At 43.8% G+C, this 12,552-nt stretch overlaps 1 protein-coding gene across 1 annotated transcript in view; it reads right to left on the reverse strand.

The window, feature by feature from the left end:
• Positions 1 to 12,552, reverse strand: part of DHRS1 (dehydrogenase/reductase 1) — a gene marked incomplete in the record, with an annotated part of 470,204 nt that overhangs the window by 189,585 nt on the left and 268,067 nt on the right. Inside the window, 1 exon segment of the mRNA XM_044058429.1 lies at positions 1,722 to 1,791. Coding sequence (XP_043914364.1) covers positions 1,722 to 1,791 — 70 coding nt within the window.

Genomic DNA, 12,552 nt, shown 5'->3' on the forward strand with positions numbered 1-12,552 from the left:
ACTTCATGTTTTAAATTACAGACGTCTCATAGAGTGGCTCAGACATAACGCAGCAGATTCAGTTAAAGACACAAATAATATTAGACTAAATTACAAACATCAAACAAATTAGTACAATGTATTCAAACAGCAGTGAGTATTAAACACAAATCCTTTATAGAACAGTGTCATAGATCTGAACATCTGCTCACTTAATTTTGCCTTAAGCAGTATGTGTAGCAATTTCAGCATTACGTTTTATAACAGGGAAGCATTTTGTTTATTTAAGCCTGTAACAGAGCCACAGTAAATAACGAATACTTAAATAAGGACTGCTAATACAAAGTTCTCAATATGTTTTCACAGGGTCTATATTATAAACAAGAAAGCACAAAATAGCGAATACATGTACATCGACACAAAGGTCGATGTACAAAAAGAGTTTGTTTCTTTCAGCTTTTCCCGGTTAGGGGTCGCTACAGCGGAACTCCGGTCCGCTAATGATTGGCAGTTGATTTTTACGTACCGGCTTGCCAGGTCTGATGCACAACCTTCAACGAAGGTACGCCCATTCATGCATGTCTCCACGCAGAAGACGGTCTAGCTGAGAATCAAACCGGTCAGCGTCTTACTGTGAGGCGACAACGCTACCGCAGCACCAAAAGAGTGAAATACGTAATTGGTGAAAATGAAAACGCCAAATGTATTTGCTTGGCCAGCAGGGCGATCGTGAGTATAAGGAAATATATACTTTTCCCCCACTGTAGTGCAGTCTCGGAGTTGGTATATTTAAGTAGGGGGGTTTGGGGGGTGGGGCTTGCCCCCCTACAAAAGTGTGTTAATTTAATTTTACTTAGTTTGAGCTTAACTGTATGGTGCTGTTGTTTGACTAAATACGTTTGGCGTTTTCATTTTGCCGATTACGTATTTTGCTCTTTATGTACATAGACCTTTATGTGTCGATGTACATGTAATCGCTGTTTACAGCTTTCATGTTTATAATATAGACCCGGTTTCACAAACTTTCCAAGAGCTGAAATTTAACTCCGATGTTGGATCAACCTGCTGCTTTGTCTTTGTGTCTTGTATATTGTATATTTTTTACCACTATGCACCTCAGGATTGGATGCCATTGGTGTCTCTCTTCAGTCTTGGATGCCACATAACTTCTAGATCTAATGTGAAGCTTGGTCACAGGGGATTGAAGCATTCCAGTGCAGCATCACACTTGCTGCCATAGGGATTGTTTTGTTTTATACCCCAACCATGCCCATTCTCATGTCTGACTTACAATAATATAAAGCCATTAAGGCCACAAATGTCCACCTGTGCATGTCCTACTATAGCTAAGAAAGATACCCCAAATTTTACCACTGAGGGCTATCACTATGGGCTGAAAACTCCTCCCTCCCTCCCTTTCAGGGAGAGGTGACCCAGTAAAATTTTGTTTCTTTTCCCAGCCCTCCTGCGACTTCTCAGGTGCCAGGCTTACTAAATGAACCCAGGCCACATGAACAATCAGGGCTCCCTCTTTCTGTACCATGGATATGCAACTTTGTAGCATGTTAAAGCACAGCAGCTATGTAACCCATCCAGTTCACAAAAAGTTAAACTCGGGTCAATTAGAAGGGATTAGTGTGCCTTAAGGTATTACAACTCAGAATCAACAGTCTCATTGTGTATCATTTAATGACACAAAAAAACAGAAATTTATGGTTCAAGGGGTTACCTCCTCCACTTACCTGTAGCCAGAGCAACAATGCACTTGCCACTAAGTTCTGGGGTCTCTCCTTGAGCTGCAGCCTGCTGCATCTGCCATGGAAATAGATGCAGATTAGATGGTTCTGTATCCCCAACCCCAACATCATATGAATGCATAAGACATAAATAAATACTAGAAAGAAACTTGTTGCTGTTTAAACAATGGAGGCAGATGTATGACAATGAAGAAACTACACAATACTACCTTTTGTTTAAAGCAGTTTAACATTCTGGTAGTAAACGCAGCAGGAATTCTATTATTCCAAGGTGCATAACTCCAGATCTTAGTGCACTAATTCAATGGACAAGAGGCAATAGCATAAGGAGAGGATACTTGGGGAAAGACTTATCAATACCGTAGCTCTGTGTCCATCACTGAGTCACACATAATCCAAGCACACACAAAGAAGAAAAGCACTGCGTTGCACTGACTGCACACTTGCATGCGCGTGCAGACACACACACACAACCTACACAAAACAGCAGTAAGTACTCAGTACTGCAGTGAAGTATATCTCACAAAGGCAGACTACCCATGCTCTCAAAAGTGGGATGCTTTTGCACACAGTACTAGCTGCCTTGTTATTATGCAGGCCTAACGGCAATCACATCCCTGCAACAGTACAAGTGGAAGGGTCAAACCTTACCCCTAAGTGTGCAATAACAGGAGACAGAACTCTCACATCTCAGGCTGGTGATGAATACAGCAGATGTGACAGGCATCTCCTATTTAGTGAGGAAGAGGTTGGACTGATCATGGCAAGCTAACTGAGGTCCCCTCAGGAAAATGCTGAAGCAGGTAGGTCAGGATGTAAGAATTCTATCTTATTCAGAGGCATCTTACTCAGCAGGCAGTTATACACACAGAGATTATCCTAAACAGTGCCAAGAAACAAACAATGCTCATGAGAATGAACTCTAGTGCTTTTTGGATAAAGAGTCCATCAAGTGCAGACATGCAGTAACATAAGCCTTTTAGTACTGTAGACATCAGAAACTCACATTAAAAGGTCCAGCAAAAGTGTCTACAGACCCTAAAGGCAATGTGCAAATGCACTGCAATATACACTGTTTGACTGCTCTGCAATACAAAATATGATTTCCTTCGCTTTATTAGTGTAGTCATCTCTGGTCTAAGCTATGCTTATTAACTTTATTATGATCTGCTTCTCTCAATGAAGAATTTGGAATTCAGATGTTCTGCTCAGCTTATGTTTAACTTACTGATGTAGTAAATGTTACAATCAGTGACCAAATGTTAGCACTGATTTACTCATTCATTGCTGTTTTCCTGCAACATTCTTAGTATAACTTAAGTGTTTCATTAAGTTACCTCATGGTTTGATGTTTTGTACTTCTCATTGACTTCCTGCCACTGAATATGTCCCTGTAAATTGTTTTTTTAGATTATGTATAATGAGTTAGGGTTGAAAAAGTACAGTTGTGTAAGTTGAACTCACCATAACAGTATATGTTTGAATGATCACTGCTGCAGTAGTCTTAGATATATGGGTTACATCCTGCCAAGGATATAACAGCTGATCCACTTCCAAATCTTCAGGGAACCTTCCAAATTGTCAAGCAGCATGAGCTGAGCTGACTAAAAGACAAGTATGGATGCAAAGCCCTTCAGGGCTTTCCTGCCAGCAGAAAGTGGGAGACTAAAAGGACAATGCTAGGAACAAAAAATAAATAAATATGTACACCCTGGCATAAAATACACACCAAAAAAGAAGGGAGAATGGAGAAAGGGAGCATCTACAGCAGCAGTTATCATTCAAACATCTACTGTTACAGTAAGTTTACACAACTGTAATAAGTTCTTCATTTTGATCAGTGCTGCAGTAGCCATACGGGTAGATTACCACAGTGAACTACATTTGGGAGGTGGAAGAAAAACAACCCAGGAGCCTCTGGAGAATGGTCTTAGAAAAGTTTGATTTCTCAAATCCAGCTTGTAGTGCTTTGAAAAAGTATATACAGAGGACCGATTTAATAGAATCCAGCCATTTTGAAAAAGCCATAGATGAAGCCAAGGCCCTGGTACAGTTGGCCTTGACCCTGTCTGGAACTGACTTGTTATAGTGAGTATAACAAACTAGCCTTAGATGACCATTTGGTAATAGACTGTTCTGACACAGGTTGTCCCTTTTTCTTACTTTCACAAGAAATGAAAATTTATCTGAAAATGTGAAAGATTTAATTCTGTCAAGAAAGTGCCCGAGATGTATGTGGACGTCCAAGCATTAAGAATTAAAGCTACAGTGGGTTAACTCCAACTTAAAACACACTAGGATGCTTAAGCAACCTGACAGCATCATCATTAAAGAGAAATAAAGAATTTTTAAAAAATAAAAACAACAGTGACAATACTAAATTTATGTACTATAAATAACACCTTAAAATTGTATCCTTTACGTGGTCGAGATACGGCTACGTTGAGTTGCTCACAGATCTAATATACTATATTTTTATGAAATAAAATATGATATGTAACCCCCTGTAGTTTTAATTCTTAATGCTTGTGTGACATCAGGAGGGGTAACGAATTCTACTGGCAGTTCGTTTTTTTGAATGGTCTTAAAAGTGTAGTCTGAAGAAGCTGAAACATTTTTCCAGTGAAAGCGCTTACATTAAATATTGCTTTGGTTTATCACATTATCTGTTGTGGTGGATTAAGTGGACTTCAAGCCATTCAGTTGCCATTTTATCCAGTAATGCTTGGTGAAGGTATGTACAGAGCTCCAGGTAGCAGCTTCTAGGATGTCCCAGGTAGGGACCCCTCTGAGAAATGCCGCAGAGGTAGATGCAGCCCTAGTGGAATGTGATCTTATCCCCTGTGGGGTAGGTTTTCCACGGTGCTTATAGCAGAAATTAATGCAATGGGCTATCCATTTGGAAATGGTTTGCTTTGAAATGGCCTTCCCCTGTGCCCCTGCAGCAAAGCTAATTAGCAGCTGCTCAGATTTTCTGGTAGGCTTAGTCCTGTCCAAATAGAATCTAAGTTGTCTGTGCATGCCCAGAGAGTGCATTATTCGTTTCCCTTTGTTTTGTGGATTAGGGAAAAAAGTAGGCAAATGAATGGACTGATTTAGAGCCACAAAGGCCATAAAGGAAGGGTTAGTCCTGAGGGAAACCCTGTCCGCATGGAAGATAATGAAGGGTTCCACTGCCATGAGGGCCTGTAATTCAGACACACTTCTTGCTGAAGTGATGGCTAGAAGGAAGGCTGTTTTCCAAGAAAGGAATTTCAACTCAGCTGTAGCTGCTGGTTCAAACAGGAAGGGGGGGGCGGTGAGCTTTTCCAATACAAAGTTAAGGTCCCAGGCTGGAGTGGGAGCTCTTCATGGCTTTGGGGGGGGGGGGTCTTAAATTTTTGTCCCCTCTAAGAAATTGCTTTAGCAAGGGGTGAGAGTAAAGGGCTGGCTCTATTATAATGTGCTGAAATGGCAGAGGAATTTTAATTGACGAGAAGGATAGCTCCCTGTGGAGCATTTCTGTTAAGTACTGTAGAATCTGAGGTAAGCTGGACACCGTTGTGCCCATTCCCTAAGCCAGGCTCCAGGAACAGTATCTTTTCCACTTTTCAGCAAAATATTTTTTTAGTACTAGGCCTCCTTGCCTCTAGAATGACATCCAGTACCTGCTTACTGAGGGATGCCAAGGGAGAGCTCAAGGAATTAGCCAGGCTGTAAGGTTCAGGGCTTGAAGCTGAGGATGCAGAATCTGGCCCGCCTGCTGGGACAGCAGGGAAGGAGTCTGAGGCAGATGCCATGGTTGCAGCAGTGCCATACTGTGCAAGAAAGGGTACCTGTGCTGGCGTGGCCAGTCTGGTGCAATCAGTATTGTCCTTGGCTTGTCCTGTTTGATCTTTAGTAGAACCTTCAAGAGGAGAGGCAGTGGGGGAAAGGCATAAACTGAGAGGCTTTCCCAGGTAAAGGACAGGGCATCCACTTTCCAAGCTTGGCTGTGGGGAGTTCTTGTGCAGAATTTGTTAAATTGGTAGTTCTAAGGGGAGGCAAACAGGTCCATCTCTGGAGTCTCCCATTTGCTCCTTAAGAGGCTGAATATTTTGGCTTCTAGTTTCCATTCGTGTGGGTCCATGAGTTTTCTGCTTAAGTCGTCTGCCAGTGAATTTAGTATGCCTGGCAGGAATTGAGCTTGCAGGTGTACTTGGTAGGCTCAAGGCTGTGTTCCACAGAGCCATGGCTAGCCTGCAGAGAGGGTACGAGTGGGTCCCCCCCTGCTTGTTTATGTACCACATAACTGTGGTGTTGTCTGTCTTTACCAATAGTTGTCCTGGAAGAATACGGTCTTTGAAGGCTGTCAGAGCATTCCGTACAGCTAACATTTCTTTTTGATTGATATGCAGGTGCATCTGTCTTGGGTTTCATTTGCCTTGAATGCACTGCCCTGCCATGTGAGCCCCCCCATGTAGTCTGATACGTCTGTTGTTAGGGTTTGAGCGGCAGGGGGTAGAGTGAAACAGAGTTCCCTTGCTGTGGTAGCAGGCCTCTGCCCACCAAAGAAACTCTGTCTTGATACAAAGAATGATAGAAATCATTGTTTCCAGGTCCTGAGAATGTTGACACCATAGGCTTTTTAGATACCATTAGAGTTTCCTCATATGCAGTCTTGCATATGGAATTAGTAAAATGCAAGAGGCCGTAAACCCCAGTATTTTGCTTGCAGATAGCTGGGGTTTTGTGGCCAATAGTTTGAAGTAGGTTGTCAAGTAAACTTGTTTCTCTGGAGTGAGGAATGCCATCTGGGAAGTTGTGTTCATTCCCCAGGAATACAATCCTTTGGCAGGGTACTAGGTGAGATTTCTTTTCGTTGATGGTGTACCCCAGTGAGGTCAGAAGTTTCTTTATGAATGCCAGGTTTTGGAATAGCAAGTCCTGGCTTTCTGCCTGAATCAGACAATTGTCCAAATATGGGTAAATCTGAATATTTCTCTGCCTGCAAAATGCAATGGTTGGAGCTAGGCACTTTGTGAATACCCGGGGCGCAGTAGATAAGCCAAAGGGAAGTGCAGAGAACTGATAGTGCATGGAGCCTGCCCTGAAGCGTAGGTATTTCCTGCAAGATTCCCTTATTGGGATGTGCAGGTAAGCTTCCTTTAAGTCTAGGGTTGACAGCCAGGCATCCTTGCCAGCATGGGAAGAAGCTGTTGCAGAGTTAGCATTTTGAATTTTGGAACTACCAGAAAGGTGTTGAGAATAGAGAGGACCAGGATAGGATGCCAGGAGTTGTCTTTTCTGGGTACCAGAAAAAGTCTTGAATAAAAGCCCTGTCCCCTTTGTTCTGCTGGGACAGGCTGAATAGCCCTGATATTGAGGAGAGAAAGAACCTGCTGTTGGGCCTCCACTCTGATTTGGGGGTAGGTCTGGCCAACCATTTGATGTTGGTAGGGTGTGGAAGTGGAATCTGTATCCTTGGGAAACTATGTTCAAAACCCAATTGTCCTGGGTAATGAGTTCCCAGTTTTTTGCATGCAAGGCGAGCTTTCCTCCTCAGGGAGTAGGTAGTAGAGCAGGGCTTCGAAGGGTTAAGGTTAAGTCATTGTGCCATTTTTCCATAGGGGGGGTGGCTTACTACTCCCTGCTTTGAAAGTGGGAGCCCCCCACTGCTTGGGTTTGTGCAAAGCCTGAGACTGTAGCCTAGGTTGTCTGCTGTTCCTAGGTTTGGACTGAAAAGGCCTAGAAGGGACTGGAAAGGACCAGTTCTTAGAAGGCCAATGCCTACTGAATCTGGGAGGCTGTAGGAAATCTTTAACAGTTTGCATAGATTTAGCTTTTTCCTCCATCATTTTGAGGACGACTTCTGCTTTGTTCCCAAAAAGGTGGTCTTGGTTTAAGGGAGCATCCAGTAATTTAGCTTTTACATGATCTGGCAAGTTTTGTTCCTTAAGCCAAGCATGCCTTCTAAGTACAGACCCAGTGACAGCAGCCCTGCAAGATGCTTCTAAAATGTCAAAACCACATTGCAAAGTATGTTTACCAGCTTGTTCTGCAGAATGCATTAAATCCTGTAATTCTTTGTGTACAGTACAGTCAGGAATCAACAATATTTTCTGTTTAAGGAGCCCCATAACATGCTGCTGATACTTTAACATATGAAACTGGCAATTTAAAGCCCTGATGGCCAAAGTAACAGAAGTGTATACCTTCTTACCCCATCTGTCTAAGGCTCTAGAATCTCTACCAGAAGGGGTAGGATTTTTGGCAGCAGTAACTTTAATGCCTTTTGGTCCTTGGGAAATGGTCTCTGGATCCGCAGAAGGATTCTTGAAGAGGAACTTGTGAGAGTCGGGTATACTGTAATACCTGTCAGGTTTCCTGGGAGCTGGAGGTAAAGTGTCTGGGAAAAGGCTTGATTCCAAAAAAGCATCATCTACAATGTCCACAACATGGGCCTGAGCCTGAGGTTTGGTCGTCGGTTTTCTAGGCGTGGTGCGAGCTTTAGGCCCGGATGAAAACGATGGCGTCTGTTTAATATTAATGTCTGTAGGCCTGAATACACCCTCAAAATCCGGTGCTGCACAGCGGCTCCGGACCCATCCAAGGTAGATACATCCGCAGGTTTCACAGTCGAAGAAGCATCTTGCGGCATACCGGACTCCGAATGGGTCTCAGTAGAGATCTGTGAATCAGACTACCGGCGGAATGGCGACTAGCTTAACGGAAGTGTCGTCGGCAGTTTTGGACCTATGCGGTCTGTTTCTGTCTTTATCCTTACGCTTTTTTCGGAAGATCGGTACTTGGATGACTTGATGAAGCCATTTCGGAGTACACAGAACGAGTACAAAAATAATTAGCTGCAAAAATAGCCCGATGATGGATAGTTCAGGTGTTGAATAAGGCACAAAACCGACAAGGGATGTCATGGTCTGGGCCTAAGCAAGGGATGCAGTAAGAATGAAAATACCTATGAGGTATTTGCTTTCCACAGATAAGACAATTGTTAACTTTTACTGACATCGGTTAGAGCAAGAAAAAGGATCCCTAATGGGGTACTTAGCTTTTTTGAAGACTTCAGGTCTGAAACTCGATAACGAAAATTTCAGGAGTCGGCTAACCGGCATTTGCGAACTGCTTCTGCTTCGGACACTGCACGGCAAGAAAGACTGATGTAATGGTGCCGGCTGCATGTTTTATACCCCTGACGTCATAGAAGAAGAGAGCATCCGACGCAGAAATCTGAAAACTCTGGTATTCAGGCCGGCTGAGGGCTACCTGCGGGCAGATAACCCAAATGTGATGACTGCAACAGTGAAACACGAAGAACATCAGACCTGGCAGAATGAGCCCTTACTTTTGTTGAGACATCTAGCTTATTTTGGTCATAAATAAAAGTAATGCAATCTCTCAACCATTTTGACAGAATGACCTTCGAAACTGGTTTGCCTAGTCAAGTACCAGAAAAGGATAAAAACAATTGGTCAGATTTTCTAAATTATTTTGTTCTATCCAAATAAAAACATAATTGTCTATGTCCAACAAATGCAAAAAATATTCTCTCTTGTTTGAGAAATTTGGGAAGAAGACTGGTAAATCTATAGTCTGATTAACACTGGAATCAGACACTACTTTAGGTAGAAAGGAGGGGATTAGTTCTGAGTGATGCTCTCTCTTTGTGAAAAATGATAAACAGATGTGTTACACACACAACTTGCAATTCTGAGATTCTCCTGGCCAATGTGACAACTACCAGGAATGGACTCTTCCAAGAGAAAAACTTGATATCACAGGTGGCTGCTGGCTTGAAAGGCTGTTGGACCAAACATTGTAAGACCAACGTTAAATTCCAAGGCGCAATGGGCTCTTTGAAATGCAGTTTCAAATGTAAAGCACCCTTAAGAAAAGTTTTGTAAAGACGGTGAGACATCAAGGAATGGTCATCAAATCCGTTATGGAAACTTGAAATGTCAGCTAAATGAACTCTAATGGTAGAAGTAGAGGATCCAATTTGAAATAAGGTGGTTAAGTATTCCAAGACCTTATTGATCGAGGCTGAGAAAGGATCAATACCATTTTCATAAGACCAAAACACAAATCTCTTCCATTTACTAAGATAAAGTTTTCTGGTGGATGGTTTATGAGAAGCCAAAAGTATCTTTTGTACTGGGGAAGATAAATTGTTTCGCCTGGCAATTACCGTAAGTGGAGAAACCAAGCTGTCAGTTGAGATTTTGTAGGTTGGCATGGACCAGGCCCTGTGGAAGAGATAACAGGTCTGGCGCTGGATCCAGAATCCATAGATGGTGAACTAAGTGAGGTCAGAGAAAGGGAAACCAGACTTGACAGGACCAATAAGGTGCAATGAGAGTCACTTTGCTTCTCAACAGTTAGGCTTTCTTCAAAAACTGGGGAATTAGAGGGATTGGAGGGAAGGCATAAAGAAGTCTCGGGGGCCAGTCGTGGACAAAAGCATCTCTCAGGGACTCCCCCCAAGGGGGGACTAGGGCAAACTAGCTGCTCCATTTGTAGTTTATGGGAGAGGCAAACAGATCGCAGCAAGGCTGACCCCATCGATGAAAGATCTTCATCACTACATTGGGATTTAGAGATCACTCATGAGGCTGGAGAATGCATCTACTCAGTTTGTACACAATCACGTTGGAGTTCCCTGGAATGTGCATTGCAATCAGAAAGCGGCTGGAGGCGACTGCCCATTGCCAAACTCTTAGGGCTTCCCGACAGAGAGTAGGATCTGGTTCCCTACCCTGTTTGTTGATGTACCAGACCACTGACATGTTGTCTGACTGAATAGCAAATGTCCCTGAAGGGAGGGCAGATAAGTATGCATGCAATGCTAAGAGCACTGCCCTCAGTTCTAGGACATTGATATGCAAATTGGCCTCTTGAGGGGGCCAAGTGCCTTGGACAGTCTTTCCCTGAAAATGCCTCCCCACCCTATTAGGGATGCATCTGTGGTCACTACGGCCTTAGGCAGAGAGGGGGAAAAGGGGCGGCTCCATAATCTGTCCTCTGCCTTCATCCACCAAATATAAATCCTGCTTGCATCGGTTGGTTATGTGGATTGGGTGGGACACTGGATAAGTTAACAGTGATCACTGTGACACCAGGAGCCAATGAAGCAGCGTCATGTAGTACCTCACCAGAGGAACTAAGGTGACTGCCGCTGCCATGGACCCAAGGAGCTGTAAGACTAGATGAGTTGGAACCTTGTCTTGGAAGAGTATCATCTGAAGTTCTGACCTCACCCTTGCCAGCCTGTGAAGTGGAAAAGCAGCCATGCAGGATTTTTTTGTTTAATCTTGCTCCGATTAATTCTATGTCCTGTGTGGGGGATAGTTTTGACTTTTTTTTTTGTTTATTGAGATGCCTAAGAACTCTGAAAGCCTTACAATGAAGTCCAAGGTGGAAAGCAGCAGATGCCTGGTGGGGGTGGTGAGGAGCCAGTCGTCTAAATATGGAAACACACACAATTCTTGTAGCCTTAAGTGTGCTGCTACCACTGCCATGCATTTGGTGAACACCCTGGGGGCTGCAGTGAGACTAAAGGGCAGTGCTAGAAATTGGTAATGACTGGCTTCTAGCCGGAAGTGGAGGTATCTTCTGGAGCGTTTGTCCATTTTTATGTGGTAATATGCATCCTGAACATCTATGGAGCACATCCAATTGTCTTTCTCCAGAAAAGGAAGGATAGACGAACTGTGATTATCTGGAATTTTGTCTGTTGTACAAATTTGTTCAGAACACTGCAGTCTAAGATTAGCCTTCAGTCCCCTGTTTTTTTTGGCACTACAAAGAATCTTGAGTAAAATACGGATCCTATCTGGTCTGGTGAGACTACCTGAATGGCTCTTTTTTGAAGCAGCTTTTGAATTTCTAGTGCTGCCATATCCCTCTGACTGGGTGGAACATCGAGAATTTGCCTTTGTGGTCTGGGATAAAGATCGAATGGGATATAGTAGCCTCTGGTAATTGTTGTCTGGACCCAGGAATCCAATGTTATTGTGTGCCAGGCTGAGTGATGCAGAGAGACTCTCCCCTGACTGCTTCCAGAGGTAAGCAATCGGGCTGCCACTCAGAAGCGCTGTTAGGGTTGTCCAAAAAAAAAAAATCCCTGGAACCCTGGTTGTGCGGGCCCCCTCTGCCATGGGAGGGGTGTCTTCCTGAAGAGATCACCCCTCTGCCCCGGGAGGAATACTCGCCACGTGTGTCCCAAAAAGACCCTTAGGACTTTCTGAACCACATCTTCCAACTCCTCCGATTCCTGGAGTAAGGTCGTTGAAGGGTGGAAAAATGCATAACCACAGCAGAAAGGGTCTTTCCGTTCTTCTCACACCTGGCTAATGTGTTTCTGACTTTTGGGTCAAACAATGAAGTAGCATCAACAGGAGCATTGATAAAGGAAGACTTGAAGGGGTCCACAAAGTCACATAAGCACATCCAGGTGTGGTCCTGATGGCAAAGCCTGTACCCACTGCCTTGGACATCCCTTCGGCTGTATGTGCAATAAGCCACATGGACAAGTTGGAGAACAACTCTAGGGCGGCAAGCTGGGAGATGACCTTATCCCGGACCTCGTCAAACACTGTTCCCACTAAGGTCTCTGAAAGCTCAGAGATCAGATCCCTTTGGAGTCACGTGAAGTGTGCCAAAAACTTCAAGGACTGTATGGCAAAAGTCAATGAAGTGAAGACCTGCTTCACGAATCTGTCCATCGTCCGGGACTCTCAGTTTGGAGGATGGACAGCTGGACACTCCTCGGTGAATTCCTTTTTTGTGGCAGCCACCACCATGGCATCCACTGCTAAACCCTTCGACCAGTGGGGCTGGT

This window comes from Protopterus annectens, chromosome 16.part0 (genome assembly GCF_019279795.1).
Source record: "Protopterus annectens isolate FY-2018-M chromosome 16.part0, PAN1.0, whole genome shotgun sequence".
Taxonomy (NCBI): Eukaryota; Metazoa; Chordata; order Ceratodontiformes; family Protopteridae; genus Protopterus; species Protopterus annectens.